Genomic DNA, 24,426 nt, shown 5'->3' on the forward strand with positions numbered 1-24,426 from the left:
TTTTCTTTTTTTGCCACCCAAGCCCGTGATTGTGTGTGTCTTGGTGCCAGTTAGATACTAAAATGTCCTCTGCTTTTAGGTCACCTTACACTAGGCTACATCACAGTTGTGGTGGGCAGATCATTTCCAGCAGAACACACAAGTTGCCCAATTCCTTCGTGAAAGATAATTTGGGTGGCATCAAAACTGACAAATTGCATAACTCCAATACCCAGCACTAGATAAGATAATTTTATAAGGGATGAAGGGTTGGTGTTGGTTGTTTATGCACAGCAGCTACTTTATCTAGTTCATGACCAAGTGGAATATCTTGCTAAGTTATGACTGTCTATTTAATTTGCTCAGAAATTTAATGAGCCAAGAATTTCTCAATAGGTTTTATATTTTCATAAGTACCTAAAACAGACACACTCTCTGTAATTTATTTGACCTTCTGCCAGCTTTACTCTATCCACAGTCACTTATGGATTTTACCCAGGTTTGAATGCCATTACTTTATGCAAAGTTCAGAAATAGGCTAATTGGCAGCTGGGTCATAATACAGCTTATCATAGTGGGTTTCCATAAAAATTACTGTAAAGTAAGCCATTAGTCAATTCTCTGGAATTACCAGTTTTGGGTTGAGCAAATTGACTTGAAAACTCTAGCAACTCAATTAATGCAAAGAATCAACAGAGAAGGAGTCTTTCCAGTCAGTGAATGGTTTAAAGATAAACTGCAACCCTGAGAAACTTAACTCATTAAGAAAGCCTTAGTAATACAAGAGAGCCTCCTATTATTTATGACTGATAGCGCTGAAGTGTTACAAATCCCATTTCTTTGCTTCTCTGTCCTCACTGTTTAATGTACTACAACCTTAGTCCCAAATCCCCCTGTATGCTTTTAAAAGAGCTTGCAGATTGAGCTCTGAATAGACTGTTTTACCTGTTGTCAGATATATTTTTCTTCCAGGTAAAAACTTTTGTTTCTTCACATCTGTTTTAAAATGCTGCCAGATGAACTTCATAAAACATATAAATTTTGATATATTCGTTTGAGATTAATTAGTTACTCCCCTCATTTAACTAAACAACCCTCACACTATCATTTTATAGACACTGGTGTAAAAAAAAATGCTTTTCCCCACAGTTGGGATATCAAATCAAAGAATGTTTAAGGTTATTTTTGTGTATATATTTTTTTTTTATAGATGCTATAGTTTTTAACATGAAATTATTTGACTTTACCTTCTTTATAATATTGTACCCTCTTTTCCAAAAAATGCAATCCAAAAAATTACACTCAATTACTGTTTGAAACTTATTACAATAATTTACAAAAACCATCTGGAGATCAAGTTTCTTGCTTTTTTTTGTGAAACTTTTTGTATGTCTTTACTTAAAAGATACAAGGTAAGAAAATTTTGAACATACGATTACAATAATATTTTCTTCAAATCCAGATTTATGTAACTATTTTGAACTCGAAACTATTCAAAATTAATTTTTAAAATTTATTTCCTCAGAACATACAAATAAGTGTATAATAGTAGCTGCTGTTTTTTTGCAATGACTTTGCTTTGTCCAAAACTTTTATTCCAGTATTTATACTTCATATTTCTTTACCTGTGAAATCTCCTCTACTAGGAGAATAAATAGAAACCATTATCCAAAAGAGTAGTTATACATCACTCTCACCAGAATTAAACGTACTTTCTCAAAAATATCTGTATAATCTGCAGAGAGATACATATTCAATCATGTGTGGTTACTTGTGTAATGTTCCCTATCAGTTAAAATTGTTACACAAATATTCAGTAATTTTTCATAAATGTTCCCTTGAGGGGTAATTTGGAATAAAATTCAAATGAATAGATCACCAATAAATTTAAAGATGAACAGCATATATGATCAAATACAATATTTGATGATAGACTTATAATGTAGAACTAGTATTATACTAGCATATATATGTTGTTGTTGTCTAGTAGAGGGTTAAATAGCACATTGCTGTGACATTGGTAAACACGCTTTTTACTGTTACTGTATTTCCAGGGCTGTACATTATGTTGGATATATGTATGTACAAATATTTATCTAGATGAAACAAATACTGATAATTTTTTGATATAATACTTCAGTAGTGATACACATATCTTACAGCTTTGTGTAACCTGTACTTGAAAGCGTATTATCTTACATTATATATCATGAAGAAAACACTTACCAGTAACTAATATAATAATTAATATGGTAACTAGTTATAACCATAAATCTTCAACTGCTCACTTTTTTATTTTGTAAAACAAATTCAATTAAAGCAAAATGCTTTACCTAATTAAACATTCAAAACAGTTCTACTGTGATAAAAGAAAACTAAGCATGAGTACATATTTTAACAGCATATTTTATTATTAGTTTTTCTATATCATCAGCTTTATATGTTTATCAATATGACAACAACATAATGTTTCCACAATACTACACTGAACACGATCTTATTTAATAACACAAAACATTCAGTATACCTAAAATAAGCTATTATTTTATCTGGACTACATTTAAACTTAAAAGTATAAAAATGCTGTAGTATTTCCAGGATAAATACTAATTTCCTGACATAGTAATCTTTACATAAGTGAACAAAAAAGCATGAACTGATTAAAAGTTGATTCTCCATTTCTTAATAAATTCCATTTCCTTTTCTGGTAAGGAAACAGGAATCTTCAGAGGATTGAAACAATTTTGCACTTTTAGGCTTTTAATTGTATTTGGTAGCAACTTTAAGGATCTCTTATGCCTACTGCTTCCTCCTGAGGAACAGCTTACATTTTGAATATGATTTGGACTACTGGAAACTTCTTGTTGTTCTTGTCTTTTAGTCTGGCCTGTTGTAAACTTCTCCTGTTCTTCTGTGTTAAAAGCTAATAAAATACAAAATTACTTACTGAAGTTTTACTGTTATCAGCAATTTAAAATCCCTGCTTCTTCATATTTTATTTTCAAGAACACAAACAAAAATATTAAAATGTACTAAAAACTGAAAACTTCATGTGCTTTTTTTAATACTTTTGTGAATTCTTAAATCAGGGTTCTAGTTAATCCAAACTCCTGGGTCCCGTACAAACAAGAATTTGTTGAGACCAATGAGATTTGATCCCCTGAATACTGAATACACACCGCAAAACACCCCATACACTAGGCAAGCACAAGCACTTTGCTTTGAACTTTGTACCACAACAAACTAAACAGCGAACAGTTTGCACACAGCTGTCCACAACCAACTTCTAATGGGTTTCATCAATGACAATAAATTGCACTAAAATAAAGCCATGTGAAAGTACCACATGAATAACCTATTCACCTTGGGTAGGTCAAAGTGTGCATGTCACAATCTTTAATAGTTACATTCAAAATTAAAATAAACTTTATTATAAATGTATATGAATAAACCTGGCATCGGAATGTTGATAATAAATCAAAGCTTAGTTTTACTTAAGTTTTAAGTTCTTAATTTTATAAGGAAATATTTAAAAAAATCTCAATCTCCCCTAGTATGAGAACTGTGACGTTTGTTATCTATACCTTCCTTCTTCTCAAATGTTTTACCACCCTTCTGAGAAGTATGAAATTTTATGTAAATTACTCATTACAATGTATTCAACATTCAGTCATAGAATAATTTATATAGCCTTCAATCTTATTTAGTTAAAAGCAATAAAATAGAAAATCAAATCCCGTTTCCTTGCCCATCTCTCACATTCTCCCTTTCAGAACTTTCCAGTAATTCTCTCTGACATTCAAGACCATATTATATATAACCAATACAAAGCCAAAGTTTTTCTCTATCAAATGACATAATATATTATGTTGTTGTCTGTAGAGAGAATTGTTCATTTTCTTTCCAGTTAAAACTTTATTCCCACTTTATGCTGAATTTTTAATGGCTTTTTTGCACAATTAGAAAGGCTGAAAAATTATGATAGTTATGAAACATTGTTTGTTTCTTGCATGTTATTATTCTGTGTTCTTTGGTGCATTATTTGATTAAATAGAAATTATTCAATGCAGTAGTACAATTAGTATGAAAAAGTAGGGTTAAATTTCATTAACAGTCAAGAGAAAAGAAAAAAAAACATCAAAAGTACTTTATCATTTTTTTTTCATGTGTTTTCTTTATTTATTATTATAAATAATATTAATAATAATAACCTTTTTTTATGAAGTATGCTCACAGGTAGTCTGTGCATTATGTAATTCGATACCGTAATGTGAGCTGCACGTTTGCCATGTGATTTCCAATTTATTTGGCACAAATAGTAGTCAGACATGGTTCAAAGGGCAATATAACAATAAAAGTTAATTATAAATAGATGTATACCCTTACAAGCTTTAAGCTACTTAAGATAAACAGTTGTGGTTTTATGTTACAATTTGCAGTCATTCCAGAAAAAAAATAGGGAAGATTTATTATTTTCTACTTGTTTTATGGTGATTACAAGGTTGGTCAAATCAACCAACCTCACATAGAGTTAGGGGTAGAGAAAATAACACAAAAAAATTTTACTTTTTCTAAAAGAAATATATCTATATTTAGGAGGTTTTAGGGGTTTTTCATTGAACATTAACATGCTCTTTCCACTTGCAGAAGGTAAACATGCAGTGTACATTGTAAATACAGTATTTCATTGACACTGGAGTGTTTTTGCTTTTTTTTTTAGTATATTAAATTCTACCCTTGAAAAAAAAAAGTTGAGAGTCTATGACCCTTCATGTGGAACCCTAGTGACAACCCTGTAAATTATTTATGACCCTAACTAGATGACAACTAGTTATACAAAAGTCTTCTTAACTGATGTTTAGGCATAATTAGCTTTCTGACCCGGTGTTGATATGTATGTAAAGTTAGCTTTCTGATCTGGTGTTGATATGTATGCATAGTTAGCTTTCTGACCAAGTATTGATATGGATGAATAGCTAGCTTTCTGATCTAGTGTTGATATGTATGCATAGTTCGCTTTCTGACTTAGTGTTGAAATACAAGTACAGCTATCTTTTTGACCTAGTGTTGAAATCATCTGTAGGAAAAGTTGAAAAATATTAAATAAAATCAAAAATAATTTTTTACTAGTGACTGCATATTCTAGCAGACAACTTTAATTATACATATTAAATGCTTTGGGCCTCATAACTTCTCACAACTACTTTAATTTAATTTTACTGCTCTTTGAACAGCAACTTCTGTGAATAGTATTAAATCCCTCAGTAGGCGTGATGAGAGTTTAAGACAACAAGAATAATAGGATGCATTACAATATTTTTATGTTTCTCATAGTTTAGTAGAAGCTAAAAAATATATTTCTTTTTATTTCAGTTTTATCCCATGTAACAAGTTTTTATTTTTACATTTCAGTTACTTTTGTTAAAAATATATATTAATGAATAAAATATGATGTTAGAAAAACACAAGTTCAAGAAATTAAGTTAACACAGAGATACAATCCTGTATAACACAAGAGTTTTCAAAAGGTGGACTTTTCTTTTTTTAGGGGCAAACTGAAAAAACTAAAATATATCTATGATATGAAACAAGCCTTAACACAAGTACAATTCTGCACAACCAAAACAAAGTCACCAGGGCATAGGCCTGGTGAGATATAAAAAAACCTACCTTCTGAAGTTGGCATGACAGTCTCATTATGGTAGTAAAAGCACAAATTAATGAGGTAATATTAGTAGCAAAGAAGACAAATTAAACTAGAATAAAATCCCTACTGAAGTATCTGAGCTATTCTCCACTCTTAAATGACCAGGAGATTTGAAAAGTATCAGCTTTGGTTGTAAAAATAAATAGTATAATTTTCTCTTACAATATGCAGTCATTCTAGAAAGAAAAAATGGGTAATTTAGCTTTATTTTATATTTTTCAACTTTTAATTTTACCCTGCATTCCTCACTTCACTACAGCTAGTGTAAAGAAAATAAAAAATATATTATGAAATATTACAGAAAAAAATCTTTCCATATTCATTTAAGAGGTTCAAGAAATTATGCAAACAAAACACGAGATCTGTAAGATGAAAGTTAATATCTTTTTAGACAAAAATATTTTTTGATAGATACCTACTCTTCTCGCAAAGTTACAGCTATTCTAGATTTGACTGTCCTCTAGAGCACAAATTTTCACTCACCACTAGCCATGAAATCCTACCTAATTCCACATGTATACCATGTGGTTCAGCTGTGTTTAAGCACGTAAATTAGCACGTGACAACCCTTCACCAGTAGAAGTGCAACACACCCTCCTATTACAGCTGACTCCCTCTATGGAGTTGTGACAAATCTTCACTTCAAGATTAGGCACAAAAAGTAACACCGGAAGTGGGGAGGATGGGCAGAAGCAGGTATCTATTGAAAATATATTTGCAATTTGAAAACTACCTAGATGAGTACCCTTCAAAAGCATCTGAAGAGTTCTCCTGAAGTGTGCCACTTCTGTGTAGAGGTGGTACACCCATGAGAGACCTCACAACATCTGAATCAGGTATACTCTTCACCCAAGTGGAGCCAACTGGTGTTGTGTCTCAATCAAATGACGAAACAAGTGATTCATCCCTAATCCAAAAGGAAGAGGAAAGTATGTAGAGTGAGAAAAGCTCGTTGGATCATAATCAGGAGGTCAACACCAGTCCAAATTAGTGGCATCAGGAGGAATTGGACAGTAGGAGGGTCTTCAACCATTCACCACAGGTGTAGAAACCAGAAGAGACCGAATGCAAGTAACTACATTAAATAACGAATGTTTTATTACAAATAGTAGAAAAAATCAGAATTAGATATCTTATTTTCTGAAACTATACTTTTAGGGCCATTCATGTCAAATTGAAAACAATTTCATTTTTGTAAAGAACTTTCATAAGTGTTACGTACCTACTCATAATGTAAGTAGGTCAACATATCATAGGGTTAAAACTGTTGTGCCAAATCAAGAAATGAATGTCAAGTTCAACTGCATAGACGGAGTAAGCTGCAATAGGAGGGTGAGTCACACTCCTATTGATGGAGTTGTTGCATGCTAATTTACATGCTTAAATGCAACTGAACCACATAGTACACACATAAAATTAGGTGAGTGTTCAAGACTAGTGGTGAGCTAAAAGTTGCACACTAGAGGGCAGTCAAGTGAAGAGTAGCTGTAACTGTGAAAGGAGGCAAGTAATCAAATCGAAAAACTCATTTTTATTCTTAACATGAAATTTACTTTGCCCTCAAAACTAGTCAGTGTCTGAATCAGGCTAAATTGGTAACATCACACGCAAATCTTTAGAAAAATATTCTATAAGCAAGTTCTGATTGTCTGTGTACACCATATTATTTGTAAAAAAAAACTAAAAGCTTATCAAATTTTGTAAAGATACACAAAGTATATTTGCAATTATTGCATATAAAAATTCTACAATATCAGTTCAGTCCAACTGCCTGATAAGTGTAAGCTTTAAAAGTATTTCTTTTAGCAGTGCATTTAAATTTTTCACAAATCAGGATTTCCAAAAAATAATAATAACTCTTCATACAACATCTATATCTCCTAATTTACTATATAACTTACTCCTAAGGAATTCCTTTTCTTCCTGAAAAAGAGGATATTTTACCACTTGAGCAAGATCTTTAAGAAGCAAAATTATAACTTCACTCTCTGCAGGTGGTAAGTCAGGTGGAATATCACCCTCCAGAAGATTTACTAAGTAACTGTACAGTCTCTGAAAGTCTGGTTCACTTTCTTTTTTTGGTGTTTCATGATATTCTTCAGTCTTTGCAGCTTTAAGCACCTACAGAATATAAAACAAATATACAATAACTTTGTAATATGTTTATCTATGAGAACACACATGTATAACATGAACTTTTACTGAAACTATTGTTAAATTTTTTGATAAATTGAAAGTGAAATGTAATAGTAAAAAGAGGAGGCCACCAGATATATAGCATTATGGCTGGTGGGAAAAAGTTATATCAAACTATGAAAGATGAGTGTATTTGTATTACAAATTAATTATAAAAAGAAAACTAATATGACAAATAAAAAGCACTTGTCAAGATATTTATTAGAATGTAGCTGTGGAAAATATCTAATTTCTTTTAGCTATTTTTGAGAACTTCAAGTTATCATAATGCAACATTTGCTACTGTTGCTTTAATGTAATTATAATAGAGTAAGGATTTTCTTTATGGAAACTGAAAACTGGTTCATAATGCATAACTACTCGTGCTAAAACATTAAGATTTTCATTAGCTCTCCTGATATAGGTTTGGTAATTTTGACCAACCCTGTAACCACCAGGAAACTATGAAAGTATCCATACTATAACTTATAATGTGGTATTTGTATGTTCATGAAATTTGGAAAGCTGTTAGTAAACACTGTAAGCATTTTGTACACAAAAAACCAGATGCTTTTTAAAGATCCAACCATGAGTATATAGAGTCAAAGTGTTGATTAGTCCAAGAGCAAAGTGGTTTTCATGTTAAGATTAAAAATACTTTTTTTCATCTTACAGTTTTCAAATTTCATTTGCATAATCCCTGAAATCTCCTAAATGAATATCAAATGTTTCTTTTTCGGTAAAACTATATTTCATCTATTATTCTCTATACCCTAATTATACACACAACTGGTTGATTTGACTGACCTTAAAGCCACTACAAAAAAAAAAGAAAAAATCCAAAATTAATCTAAAATAACTTTCTTTCTAGAATGACTGGGGATTGTAAAAGAAAACTACAATAATTTAACCTAAATAACTTATGGTCATAACAGTCTACATTGTTTATACTTAATTTTATTGTCCTTTGAAGTGTGTCTAACTAATAATAAATAACTCGGCAAATACATAGCTAAAGTATCAAAGGGTATCAAATTACGTAAAGCGTAAATTACACACATGAGCATACCTTGTGGAGAAATTTTTTTTGTTAGATCTTTTCATTACCTTACCTTATCTAATATAATAAGTTTTTAATTTTGACATTTTAGTTACTTTTATAACAACAAATAACTAATATACATAAAAAACAAGTACTTTCATTTGGCCTGTTGTGTTTTGGTTGTCAGCCTACTTTATTTGTAATGATGGTAATAGTATGTTAAACAATGTTTATTTATTTCATGCACTTAGAACACAAAATAATAATACTCATAAAGCAAACAATTTCCTATAACTATTATACTTTAACTGGCTTTATAACCAAGACATTTATAAATGTTTTAAAATTAGCTACTCGATCAGAACTTGGCAATAGCTACTTACATAAGGTCTGCTTTCACACCATAATTTAGATTTTACAGAAAATTGCAACCATGATGACAATTCATTTGTGGGGAGATTGAAGGGAAGGTTTTTCAGAAAAAAAAATCTAATTCATTTTAATTACAAAAATGTAGAATTCAAATCAGGTAGACTCACCATTTGAAATTTTTAAGTTCAGAATACTCACACTGTAAAGGAGATGAGAACAAATGAACATGAAAAGTATCAAATTAAAAGTTACAATATAGGAAAATAATCTAGACTACAAGAAATATGTAGACAAACAAAGTTGAAGCACAATCCAGAACAAGAAAATAGTTTGCAGATTTGAGGAAAAATGAGTGGAATTGACAAGCTTTATAAAAAGACAGGATCTAAAAGACACTCATAAAGAAAGCATTATTTTCAGCAGAGTAACTCATCACCCATGACACCCATTAATTTAATCAAAGGAGTGATGTTAGGTTGAACCTGTGGAGCCAACAATAGTGGCATAAATAGAAAGGAGAAATACTATGCCCTACTACTGCAGTGGTAGATTCCTGGGGGAACAACTCAGCTATACAATTATAAAAGCACATACTTAATTCATATTATTCCATTATATATAATGAAATAATTCCTAAACTGCAGATACCCATTGATTTGTAAACAGGGGTTTTAGGTGATACAGAAATACTTGGGTTGCCTATGAAAAATGCAGAAATTAAAGAAAATGTGACTGGACGAATTGATATAAATATGGGTTCTCAATACATAAGATGAGGCGGTACTTAATTATTATACTTTCCTTGTTTTGTACTATTTGTTTTGAAGTCAAAATTATTCACAATTCCAGACACCCTGGAAACAGTTAATAATGGCTATTAGGCAGGAAATACAAAACTCACAAGAAACAGATTCCATTGAGTCTGAAGAACAACCAAAATGCCAAATGATGTCTACTACATGATATAGAGACCAGGAGGCCTAACACTTAGGTAGCCAAATGCTAAATATGTGATGTAACCTGAAATCCACTTAAAGTAGACAGGAATAACTTGATAAACAAGATGGACCAGATGTGCAAACAAATTCATTGGAGTGAAGTAAGACCCGTAGAACATAAAGCATTGTAAAATATAAACAACTAATGTTGATCCCCTTGAAAATATTCCATTCTTTCACATCAGGATCAAACAGCCTTATTGGTCATAAAAAACACATTCATCAGAAATAAAATTGAGGTCAGTCAGACTAGGTAACATCATATAAGAAAAATTGTCATCATGGAAAATTTACCAAAAGTAATGGAATAGGATTTCTCTGAGACAGACTAAAAGAATTTAAATCATTATAAAGCAAGTCAGCATGAGGCAATAAGAACTGGACAATGGGATTAACTGATCTTATCTTAGCCAATATTTGAGAATGAAGATAAAGTAGGTAAGTAAAGAGAAACAAATGTTTCCAAAAAGACTCAAAGTGTCCACTGTCATAGAAGATGGACTTAGAGCTTCAAACCAGTAAAGTATCAGAAAATGTGCACTGCTATCACTAAGGCACCAAGCACAGGATGACCGAAATACCAATTCAGAGAGTGACATGATGCGAATGTAGCCAAAACAGTAGAGAAACTGCAGCAAATAAAGCCAGTGAGATCAAGTCCAACCATGCCTTTTGAAATATAGCACAACAAAGTTTTAGTGAGTACTATAACACCTCAGTAGAGTAACAGGAGCAGGAGCTCCTGACACTCATTTGGGACAGCCTAAATCTATAAAAGAATGATTTTAGAATGGGATATCAGAAAATATTGCAGACTCTAAAGTTAACCTTTCATTTACCACAAAGAGCTATTACCTCATGAGCACTGCCATGTAAGTACCTGCACATGCCAGAAGCCTTGAACAAAGTTTCCACTTCCTTACATGTGTCAATGTGTATTGCACAGTATACAATGTAATAATCATTAGACTATAGCTCTCTATGCAAGTAATCCTTGGGAGAACTAGTGTGTGAAAACATGTTATTTTTGATGAAGCGTCAAAAATGGGGAGGTATCTATCTAAAATATATTTCCAGATAATGAAAATGTTAACTTCAATAACACTACTCACTTCTCTGCACCACAAAGAGCTGGAATCTTACACTGAAGATGGTGGAGGGGCAGAGAAATTAGAAAGATGAGCTCCTCTATGAAAATAGTGAAAGCCCATGGAGTGTGACATGTATGAGGTGGGAGGCAGCACTCAGTGGGAAACTATATCCATTTCAAGCAAGGAATACTCTTCGCCAAGTAGAGGTTGAAGAAAAAAAGATATTGTCATAAGAATCTTTTGCTGAGTGCTAACATGTCATTAGAGTGGATGAAATGGCAGATTATTCAACTGTACATAATCTCACTGGAAAACAGCTGAGCACAAGTGTTTAGTGTGGCTAGGCCTATATTGTCAGGCTATTCCATGTTGGAGGAATACCTACATGAAATACCACAAAAATTAGATGCCAGGGGTAGCATCTGAGATCTGTGTCCCAAAGTGAACCCATGACTCATCCAGCTGGCCATAACCACTTGCAATGACTTACTTCATAAAATAGTGGGTACCTGTAGTACACTACAGGTAACACCCCAATCCTACTTTCCAAGCAAGGTGTGTGAGTCCACTCAGTCTTCTAACATTGGTATTGTACTGCCCAATGAGAAACTCTCCATATTGACTTCCTAAGAGCTTGGGACTGGGAAACAAGGGTTCTCCTATACTCCACTAGAAGAATTGAAGAGGGTGGAACTTGCATGGGGGAGAACATGAGAGAGGTACATGAATCATTGTCATCAGGCACATTCATCTGGAATTAGGTATTACAATGAGAGACAGTGCAATGGGTTACCACGACTAAAGACAGCAGGCAAAAGCCAGGTTTGTGGGCAGACCCATACCTAGTGCTGACTTTCATATTTTTGTCAAGTGGAGAATAGCCTCGAAGATTTTATTTATAAATATATATATAGACACAAACACACACACACACACACACACGTAGACATCACTGGATAGTCTAGTGGAAAACCTCATCTCAACAGTACAACATCAGGCAATGAGAAGGGGCAGATGGGCTTAACACTTTCCATGCTCCCCCACTTTATGTGGATTTTCAATAAGTATTCCCTGTGAGGCAACACTGGTCACACAATGTGTTCTACGATCTCCAAAGTACAGAATGTTGAATAAGGTGATTATGAGACCAGGAAAAAGAAAGTACAAAAATAACTCAAATTAGAGCCACTGTGATGAGTGAAGATTGGCAACTGGAAGGAGACAAAAACCAATGTAGGTGAAATCTCCTTCTGGTGTAAGTAATGAAACAATGAAAAAAAGGAGGGGTTAGAGCCAACACAAAGGGAAGGACTGAAAACCAAATATTTGATCATTGAGGAGAAACCAAATAATACAAAATGTGAGCAAACAAATAGTGATGTAGAGGAAATGTTTGAGACCCTGAATTGGTCATCCACCACCAGGAAGAGTATCCACTGTAAAGTAGGAAACTGCCCATCAGGAACTGAGGAAAAAAAAACATAGTTTCGTCAAGTGAGATAGGATGACATTTGGCCAACAATTTTCCATCTTTGTGGGGACAATAAAAGGATGTCTGTATAACCCCAGAGTGGGGTTGAGGAATTATCTCAAGGAAATTGAAACAGGTGAGGTGGAGAGTAGAAGTAAAAGAAGACCCCTGAGGAAGTCTTGAGGAACCGAATAGGCATAGCAAAGGGGGTCCATCAGAGAAATAAGTGGGCGAACAAAGCTCCTACAGGACTGGAGACAAGGGGTGGCACCAGAAACGAATCATCTCAAAGACCTATGATGGCTAGCAAAGAGGGCAAACAGTAGACAGAAACAACAGAAAAAAGAACAGGAGGAGGGACCAATGAGGCCACATATGATGAAAAACCTATTGTGGTCCTCTGGTCCAAAGGGCAAGACACCAAATGGAGCAGAGATGCATCAACACGAACAGCAAGATTTAAAAAATACTACCAAGAACCTAAAAACTGAAGAAAAGAAGTAAGACAGGGGGTTCTAGAGAGAGAATTAGGGGAAATGAAAGTCAATAAGTAAGATAACCTGACAAACAATACTCTAGAAACAAAGAAATTAATGTAACTTGGATGAATGGAAGAAAACTGAGGACAAAGTGGAAAATGGGTATGTGCAAGGTCATGATGGAAAGCGTGCAAATGAAGATGAAGGATGGGAATGAATGAAAAAAAAATTGGGTAATAGATGAAGGTGTGTACAGGAAAAAAAAGTTGATCTCTAAACTGAAGAAAAGAATCAGGTAAAGGGGGTTCATGCAACAAGGGAGCCTGAGATTCAAGAAAAAAAATCACTGGAGAAAGATAAAACAATAAACAAATATCTGTGGAATTCAAGCAATGAAAAACAAAAGTAATACTACCTAATTCACATCAGGAAGAGGAAATGAGATGTAAAAGTATGCATAGAAACAACAGTGGAGAAACACAAGATGAGGAGGGTGAGAGGTCAGAAATCGTGGCTCCAAGATCAGATTGGAGCCAATCACATGGTGCAAAATATTGGTTATATTACTGTCTGTTTCATAAACATGGGAACATGAATGCATAAAACACAAAACTAATGTGGTGATGGTCCTTTTGTTTGTTTATGTTATCAGTCACGAAGAAAATAAACCACATATAGTGATGGTGCATGGGCCTAACAGTAACCTTGAAGGATACTGGAGGAAACTCATATGATGGATTAAACAATGCAAGCAGACACGTGACACGTGTTCCTCAAAGTACGAGGTCAATTAACCCTCTTGCTATGGGCTCAGTCGAAGTAACCAAGTTTGAAATCCCAAAGTGCCCACCAGAGATTCCATACTGTAACTTTTAATATGGCAAGCTTTTAGTAAATAATACAAGTCTTTTGTACACAAAAAATCTGATTTTATAATTTGTTTGTGAATACATGAAGTCAGAGTGTTGACTATTCTGAGTGCAAAGTGATTTTCATGTTAGAATTGAAAATACTTTCTTTATCTGAAAATTGCAAAATTTCATTTGCATGATCTCTAAAACTTTGTAAATAAATAATAAATGTTTTTTTTTCAGTAAAATATATTTTATCTGTTATTTTCTCTACCCTGCCTCTATATCCATTAGGTTAATTTGACCAACCTTGTAACTACCATAATAAATAATAAATCTAAATTACCTCTCTTCTTTCTAAAATGAGTGCAAACTGTAATATGAAACAACAATTTTTTTATCCTAATAGCCTAAAGCTCTTAATAGTATACATCTGTTTATACCTAATTTTATTGTTTTATTGCCTTTGAACAGTGTCTAACTAGTAAACCCACCACACAAGTTGTAAATAACTTGGTAAACTGTATCAAATTATGTAATGCACAAGCTGTTCACGAGCATCTCATGAAGAATTTTTATCATAATTTTTCATTACCTTACCTAATCTAACCTAAAAAAATTTTTAACTTTTACATTTTATTTACTTTTATAATAATATATAAATAATACATATGAAGAACAAATTGAAGGTGAAATAGACAATCCTCTGTATAGAAAACAACATAATATAATACATTACTTGACAGAATAAAACTTTGGCTTTCTAGTGGTTATAAATAATACAGTATAAAACACTAGAGGGAGAGAACTATTGGCAATTTGTAAAAAAGAGGATGTAGCAGGTGGGTGTGATTTTGTAATTTATGGCTCCATACACAAATAAGATTGAAGGCTAGAAAAGTTAGACTTTGCCTTAGCAATATCTTTATTATAATGAGAAATGTATGTTAAATTCTGTACTTCTTATAGTTGTGGTAAATAAATTAGAGAAGAGGGAAGACTAGTGAACAAATGTCACAATTCTCATATTAGGGGAGATTGAGGATTTTTGTAAATATTTCATTATATAAAGAAAAACTTATATAATATTAAAAGTTGATTCACTGACTATGTTTTGATGATATGATTATTTGTATACAATGATAATAAAGCAGTTTAATTAAGTTTCGAATGCAAGTCTCAAAAGTTGTGATGTGTAATTTGACCTACCATTAGGGAGAGGGTAAAAAAGAAAATCAAGCTGAAGATAATTGAAAGTTCTAACTAAATCAAGAAAATCAAATAAAACAAAACATGGCGAACAGTAATGAAAGAAGAAAACAATATACAAAAAGTTACAGTAAATTTTATGAAAAAAAAAATGCTTGAGGACATGCAGAGGAAAGAATGAGCTTGTGTACAGGAGCTCATGAGGATCACTATGCATTTTGCCCTCCTATTAGATCATGAACCAGCACAATACACAATGAAACACATAGAAGTGAGAGCTTTGTTCTAGGCTTGTAGTATGTGCAGGAATTTACACAGCAGTGTGCAAAGGGTAATAGCTATTTATGGTGCAGGGAGGTGAGAATAATTTCTGAAGATAATCCCCACTCCCCCTCCACAAAGTAAAAATCAAAGATGGATGAGTGAGGAAATGTAAATAAGGGTTTTTAAAACTCCATCTGTCAACCAAACCTTGACAAAGGAACTTTTATGAGATCCTTATAGGTTCGATCATCAAAAGAGAAATATTTAGATAATAAATGAGACAATAAAGATCAAAGACATTTTCCAATCACCAGTTTTCTTAGTTCCACAAAGAGATGAGAGTAGCCCCCACCCACCCCCAAGACATTCAGAATTGTTTTGTTACATTTGTTAAGAGCATGGATTCACACTCAACAAGACTTTCAATTCACAGTAGAAAGTATATCTGATTTGGACTTATGATTTTTTAACATGCCTGTGGAGAAACATGATTTCTAAGATATAATAACTTTAAATGTAGGGTTTTCTTTGTAACCATACTGTATCACATTAAATGCTCAAGGAACTTACTTCTGCTAAGATCTCAGAGTAATCATCATTACGGAAGAAAAGATGAACATTCTTTTTCACAATATTTCCCCAGGATTCTATTGGAGCTTGTTTTCCTTCGATTTCTGATTGCTCATTCATTTTATTCTTTTCCCTCACAGCTCGCATTTTCCATTTTTCAGCATAAAATCTAACTTGCATTAATGAGAAATAAAAGATATGTTTTAGTATTATTTTTCTAGTTTTGATAAAACAACCATATGTACATATACACACTTACAAAATCTTGTGGAAAGTAACTCTACAACTTCTGAACAATGATCACTTTATTTCAATAAAAAAAGAAATATGTTAAAAAAGAATAATAGTCCTAAGAAATCCTTATCTTAATTCTGAATTGTTGTGAAATAAATAAAACTGATGAAAAGTTACACTTCCCTAACTTCATCCAGTTCACACTGTAACAGTTGTTGTAAAGTGGTTTGCTAATAAAAACAATGTCTCAACCACTACTGTGTTAGCCATATCCCAGCCAGCCTGAATAGCCATGTTAATTGGTTATTGCAGACACAGTCTGGTCAAAATATTACTATACAATTTTCTTTCATTTACTCAGAAGATTTTTTAGTTTGTACACTGAAAAAATCACTGACCTTCTAGGTCAAAACTTTTGAAACAGATAGCTGTGTTGGTTAAAATGTTCATAATGTTACAGTACTGGGAACATAAGACATTAAGTCAACAAACCTGAAAGAAATGATCAAGAAAATTTACAAAGCAGCAGCATGACAAGCAAATGCAAGCTGACTTTTTAAACTATTTAAAGCTTACATGCCAACTGTGTACAGGCCTCGAGGATTTGCCATTTACTAGAGTTAATTACCTATTTTAAGGTTGTATTAATTTTAGGTATTAATATGCCTTGGTTTACAATTAAGTTACATCTTTAGAATTCAAATACAACTAAATAAGAAATCAAACAACATAACAGACTTTTAATATATGATAATATGATGCAATATTAGACTATATACATAAATTTAAAACATTTAAAACATTTTGGAAAAATTTATTTGATCAGATAGCAACATTTGAAGTATAAAATGACCTACATTCTATGTGAAGTTAACATTTTCCAACACTGAAAATATATTTCTGATAGGTACTTACATCCATTCACATAATACCTTTCCCAATTTTATGTTGCACTCTATATGCACAATTTTTTGTTCTCCAATAGTCTTGAGGGTCCCACCTAAATTCACATGTTCTCATGTGCTAGTGTTGAACTGTAACATGCAACAACCCTCCACCAATAAGACTGTGATACACCCTCCTAGTACAGCTAGCTCCCTCTATACCGATTGTTCAACCATCACTTGAGATTAGGCAAGAAGAGGTGCACCGAAAGTTGGGAGGATGGAAGTTTGAGCAGAGGCATCTATTGAAGATACATTTTCAGTGTTGGAAAATGTTAACTGCTGATACAATACATTACTGTCACTCACATAATAACTAGAATCTCACATTGAAAAGGTGGAGAGACAGGTGCAAAAGTTACCTAGATGAGCTCCCTCTTTGGAATGTACCCAAAGGGAACTCATGGAGTGTGACACCCTATACAATGGAAACATATAGGGGTACGCCCATGGAAGACTGCATCCCATCTGTACTAGGGTATACTCTTTACTCATAATAAAGATATACATCAGTATGTTTTGGGGAAATGAAGCACAGCCCAAAAACTAAGTAAGTGATATGGACATGCTAAATGGTGTAGTGTGCATCAAACTATATGTGATGGGTCAACTGCAGTTCAAAACCAGGCAGTATCAGGCATTTTTCATCCATTCTGCATTAGGAGGAGGATCTGCACCATTTACACCACCAGAACACCACTGCCCTACTCTCCACTGAGTAGAATTGGTTACACTCAGGAGGAAGTCTCTATAGTCCACTACCCCAGTAACTAGGAACTGGTAAATGGCAAGAACTCCCATACTCCACTAGAAGAAAGGGGAGTGAAAGCACACTGGGGAGCCCAGAGGAACACAACACCATAAGACAATGCAATGGGTGACCATGAAACCTTATTTTTAAAAGCATGCCAGTCCTGGTTTATTCAACTAGAACTGGAGGGATTGGCAGCTATCCCACCACTGCTTTGCTCATGGTAGTCCATTAATAGGTATGGTTTGAACTGGGCCTTGTTTAGTAAATAAGATACTATGAGGAAACCTCTAGTGGTCTTGTGGAACATCCCATCTCTCAGGGTACAAATATATATTTAAGTATACCCTGGCAACCACCACATGCCACTTAGTGGGATTCTGAGATGTAGAATAGGACACATATAAAGGTAAAAGACAAAAGAAAAAAAAACCGGGGAGGTGTATGGAGAATTATGATGGGAGCAAGTCCATATCCCAAGGAAGAAGAAATGGCCAGATGATGAAAATGTGTGATGAAAGTATGTGGGTTGTCCACATACAAATCTGCATGAGCTCGTCTGCATGAATTTGGAGAAAGGTAACCTGAAAGAGTTGACATGAACATACATCCAATGAAGCACAGACTAGATGAATGAGCTGCTGTAGTCATCATGTGAAGGTAATAGAAGAAATATCTCAGGGAGGTAAGAAATAATTAGATGGGAAAGTGAACCACAAAAAGAAGCAGTGAAGGCCAATTAGGAATGAACTGCACAGATGGAACAGAGAAGATGATCTGGATCAGAAGGAGAATAAAAGTGAGATATGGAAAGAAGGGAAACAGGAGTAAATACTCTGTCCCGTATAAGAACTGCAGATATTCTATGAAGAAAAGTACAATCCAGATAATGATGAATATAAAAATATGGAAAATAATATGGGATGCATCAATGGTATATACGTAAGAACTCCTAAAGTAACAGTCAAAAAAAATAAGTATGAAATAGGTTTTAAGTGAAAGATGGTATAAGGAACAAGAGACTAAAGGCTCAAAGAGGGAAGGATAAGGGTAAGGAGAGTAACATTCAGGTCCTAATTAGGGAGAACTACAGGATAAGGAGAACAAAGGTGGCAAAAAAGAACAAAAGAGCATAAAAAGGGCAAGAGAAGAGAAAACCCAAAATTATTAGGTAGAGCTAATGTAGGCAGCAATGGATGAAAGTGATAAACCTTGGTCAAACAGCCATGTAAAAATAGAAGGACAGGAAGGGGAGAAAACAATGCAGAGACCAACTACAGAATTAATGTTTTACCAGCTATGAATAAAAATAGTAATGATCGATAATGCACAGACTTTATGTATAGCCCCTGTAATGAAAGAGGAAACAGAAGAAATCCCACCACTATCCCTAGAGATCAAACCCACTGACTAATGTATATTTAGCCAACATTGAAAATAGGTAATTATGCATTTTAAAAGAAAAATAACTTCTTGACACATCCCAAATCATTCTTAGTTGATTAAAACTATATTTGACATGTCCAAATGAAAAAGCATAGGAGAAGCTAGAGGACAAACAAACATACTTCTCTCAAATTGTAGTAGGATTCCCTTCTGTACTGTGTTGGTGATGATGCTACTCTGGTGCTACTGCTATTACTACTGACACTACTAAAGCTGCTACCTCCATTACTGTTGTCCTTGAAATTGCTTTTACTCTTTCTTTCTACAACTACTGTTATCTCAACTCTCACACACCAGACTAGCTCCTAAAACTGACTGGGAAAATATTTGTCTGTGATTCTGAGTAAAAACAACCATAACAAAGACAGTGATGACTAGATATTCTGCAGTATGGCATTTTCACACATTATTGGTGAATGCATTGTCATGAAAAGGAACAATAAAACTCAGTAATATCACAGTATTTTTTTAAATTACTTTTAATAATTCCTCATCAGATAATGATGGGCATGCAATTTTCTCGGGCAGCTATGGCAACAACATTACCATTTTCTGTCACCCTTTAGCAACACATTTTAGCTGATTTAGTTTTGAGTTGATCTGTTGGTTGGAAGGAAACCCTTCTTCTTCTTGTTTCCTCCTAAGCCTCTCTTTGCATATCAGCATACTTCATTGTCACCACATACTGTAGCAGCATCTACAAAAACACAATATAGAATATACTGAATATATGTAACTCTTTGAGGAACTCAGGACGGTATTAGCAATATTATTCAGTTGTGTGACCTCTGTGTGGTTTCACTCTTGCTAGGTAGATCATATCTTCCTGTTCATTTTTACACAATATTCTAGCATTGCACCTTTCTTGCAAGTGGAGTTGTGCTGACCATATTCAAACAATTTCTTGACATCCTCTCAAAATCTGTGATACTCTTTCACCCATACATTTTTCCTTTCCTAGGTCTTTCAGCCCAGCTATTTGGAAACAAAGTTGCTGCTGTTTAATCATCAGGAAGAGTCATACAGATCTTATATACCTGTTTTAGTCTCAATAATCCAGAGCTCAGCAGTTTGGTTTAAGAAAACAGCTCTTTTGAATGCATAGGAACAATCAGCTTGAGATTATATCTCTTGCTGATCTTCACCACTTGATGACTCCACCTATACTTTTCACTTCTGGCACCAGTATCTCAATTGTGTTTGTGAAGTGATTACAACACCCATCAATACACCCAGTGATGACTGTAAAGGGAATGCTTTCCTAATCAGAACCATTTTCTTCATCAAATGAATCCTCCTTTACAGGTAGAGAGTCATCATTATTAAGATCTAATACTAAGGTCCCACTTTCAGGCCTGTTGAGTTCTGTTTCTGCTTCAACATCACTTGATTGCAGGATACATCATATCACACTGGTTTTAATTTCTACCAGCTTCCAATCTCTAATTCTAGCATAATCAAAGACAATAATTGTAAAAATGGGAACAACAGCAAGCAGAGAAGTTGTCGATTTAGTTTGCTGTAAATGAAGAAGATAAAATTACTTCAATAACCCTTGAGCTTCATTTCCAGATATGAAATTTCTATCAGCAAGCCATCTAACTGGTCATGGCTTCATAGAGTTAAGATAAGAAACTAAATCTTTGTTGCACAAAATGTGTGGCCACTATCATATTTTGTGTAGAATTTCAGATGGGGGTATTAGTTTTTCTCTCTTGTAGCCTGAAAGCTTGTGTGAATTTGGCAATGCTGGTGGGCAATTCAGGTTATAAATATTGCAAGAATTTCAAATCTCTATTAAAAATTAAAAAAAAAAAAAGAGTATTGAAAAGTGGCTTTGGAAAACAACCCACCAGAAAATTTTCTTGACTCATAAACTAAATCTCTTTAACACAGGTCTTGAAAAATATTTTCAGATCTAGGAGCCAGCCCAAAAACTCGGGAGCAAAGTGTGCCCAACCTAACTCCACTACTGTTTGGACTGGAACGTGGGGGCTATATTTATATACTTTCACAGCAACAAGTACGTGCTAATGATCACATTATATCAATAACCACTTGATAGTATTGCCTGAACTAATAACTGCCTTTGGTACGGTCTGAGTCTAAACAAATGCACCAATTGGTTGAATTGAGAGAAAGAAGAAAAACAAAATGGCCCAAAATTAGTAACATGTTGTGCAATTGCTGCACTTCATTCCTTACAAAACATAAAGAAGTGCTAAATCTGTCATTAAAATCCTAAAAACAAAGTTCGGTTTAGGACTGAAAGAATGCGAACATAGTTCCGAACTTCCAAGAGTCCAGAACAGTTCTAGATCCGAGTTCTATATAGCACAGCCCTAGTTACAAATAAAATGGAAGAAAATACTGGGCGCAATGATGAAAGTTTTTAGTCGCCACAGTAATATGGTGCCCGGGATTTGTCAAGGCCTACTTTAACATATACATCAAATCATGCAATTAAACTGAAACCCAAAAACTTATTGAAAAAAACTTTCAGTGCTGAATTTGTAATAAAATATCAAGCCTATTAGTAAGTTTCTTTAGCACTGCACAAACTTGTAAGAGTTACATGGCTACAGAATTAGTGATACCGTACTTTTAATGGATTTAAGTTCTTCACATCTCTTCATATCCTTTGTAACACATGGATTACATCAAAAGAAGATAGAAATTTATTACACAGCAATAAGATAATTAAAGAACATGATTAAACTTGTATAATAATCATCATTCATTTGGTTTACCATGTTGTTATTCAATATATATACACACACACACACACAAAGTATACTTGTTGAAAGACTGAAACTAATTTATGGTGTGTTAACTGTAAAAGCTTCAATAAGTGTCACAACTTAGCAAGTAGAAAAGTCTGGCATTTACTACAGTGGTGATGGGAATCTATAAAACTACACTTAATTGTTGATAAATTTATTTTTCCTTTTGTTTGATTTTTTTCTCTTGATTACCTTTTTATAATCTTTTTTACAGAAGTGAATAGCATAGGTTGTGTCACAATAAATCTGTTATTTGATTCACTAAAAAACACCCCTCTGCAGAGAGTTAAATATTATCACAATTATGTCTCCTCTGGTGTTTTATTAACATAGTCAATCTGCAGAACTGAACAGTCTTTTGGTATTGAGAACTCCAATAACATAATTTTCTTGCATTTCTTTCTTATTGGCAGAGTTTCTGTCATGCATTGAGAATGACCTATTTAAACAACATGCACCATGTCTCACTGACTTGAAACATGGTATATGAGTACTTACTCAATGGCAACAAAGACAGTACAACCCAGTTGTACAAGGTCTAGAAAAATCTTCTAAAATGTACTTACTTGAGTAAAACCTAGCCTTAAATATGAAAGCACTAACATTAAACAAAGCTTGAAATATGGTACAGAAATACTTACTCAATGGCAACAAAGACAGTACAACCCTTCAGCAAGAGTGGAAAGTCAGTAGTACACTTTTGTTTCCATATGCTGAAAAGAATTATGTCAGTGCTCCAAGAAGTTCTGGTGTGAAAGTACTGGTACAGCATATTACAGCCTACTCGCTTGCCATGCTACAGTATTTCTGTTGAAAAGTAATTTATTTATATTCATCTTAAAAGTTCAATTTTAAAAAAGGTTGAACCAGAATTTAATCAGGAAATAGTGGAACATGTATAGAGGGTTGAATAAGTTATATTAAAATAATTTTGAATATACAAATAAGCAAGTCACATAGCAACCACAGTTGATATAAAGTTGCTGAATGCTGCAACAGAGAAAAATTTAGAGATGAGTTTGTGAAAAGGTCAAGGTGAACTCTGCTTATTAACAACTTAATATTCTGAGCCCTTCTTACTATACAGAAATACTGACACTGTATGGGTTTACAGTAATAAATTATACTTTAAGTACCTAAAGCAGCTGAAGAATGAAACAAGTATTCCCACAATTTTATATAAAGATCTACCAGTTAAGTCCCAGACACAGAATCTAAGAATTTCTGTTGGTAGCAAAAGTATCGGTCATTTAGATTTCATAGTGCTAGTGAGCCAATGAGAATGATTGGATAAAAAAAATCAATGGAAAATATCCAGAAGTGGACTTATATTTCAGATTTCAAAAAGTCTCCCTTTCAGACTTCTACAATATCTTTTTATTTGGACCTTCTTTTCTGAAAATCCAAGAGATCCCCCTGAATATTAATTTTTTTCTAGAGAAATATTTCTGTACCTTGGATGAGATTATGAGCTATAAATATATGTACATAGTTATATACAAAATATATATTCACTTCCTGTAATTATTACAGATAGAACTGTTCTAATCAGATTGTTCAGTGGGGACACAAAGAATATGTAGTGGCGATAATGCCACTTTAAACAGGGCAGTTGTGGAAGATGCAAAATCCAGGTCAAAAAATGAGTTATGGTTGGCACTTCTGATTGAAATGGGTTCCACCTCCTCTCAATACACCATTGCCGATATGTATGTCTGTCATTTCTGTTGAGAAATGTTCATCTCGAGATTAAGCAATAACTGAAGACAGATACATGGCAACCCTAGAAATTAAACTATGATGGCATGTGAATAACTGTAAGACCTCTTTGCCTGCAGCTTGAGCTTCTGGATAGCTGGGAATACCATGTCATATCATGGCTTCCTCTACAGAGATAGCCTAAGAAGAAGTGGAAGAGGTGGACACTCCAGAATGGACTGCAGAAGCAGAAATCAGGGTGTAGTGGCCAATCTGGTGCTATCAACAGGTCCCAACAATGAAATGGAACAAATCATATTTAGTACCCTGGGTAACATATGAAGTGGAAAGAGAAGGTCTAG

The 24,426-nt window shown here is 33.7% G+C and overlaps 1 protein-coding gene across 5 annotated transcripts in view; it reads right to left on the reverse strand.

The window, feature by feature from the left end:
• Positions 1–2,276: 2,276 nt before the first annotated feature.
• The window catches only part of LOC106472377, a 38,573-nt gene continuing 16,423 nt past the window's right edge, over positions 2,277–24,426 (reverse strand). The window contains exons 1-4 of one of the 5 annotated variants that reach the window (XM_022400963.1): positions 23,008–23,173; positions 16,209–16,377; positions 7,588–7,807; positions 2,277–2,902 (exon numbers count right to left, since the gene is read on the reverse strand). In XM_022400963.1, the coding sequence (XP_022256671.1) occupies positions 2,640–2,902; positions 7,588–7,807; positions 16,209–16,377; positions 23,008–23,138 (783 nt within the window). In that variant the 5' untranslated portion in view covers positions 23,139–23,173 and the 3' untranslated portion in view covers positions 2,277–2,639. Of the gene's footprint in view, positions 2,903–7,587; positions 7,808–16,208; positions 16,378–23,007; positions 23,174–24,426 lie in introns of those variants that run through there. The other 4 variants (XM_022400962.1, XM_022400964.1, XM_013933017.2 and 1 more) reach the window with 4 other exon arrangements.

The sequence above is a fragment of the Limulus polyphemus genome, unplaced genomic scaffold, assembly GCF_000517525.1.
Source record: "Limulus polyphemus unplaced genomic scaffold, Limulus_polyphemus-2.1.2 Scaffold5283, whole genome shotgun sequence".
NCBI lineage: Eukaryota > Metazoa > Arthropoda > Merostomata > Xiphosura > Limulidae > Limulus > Limulus polyphemus.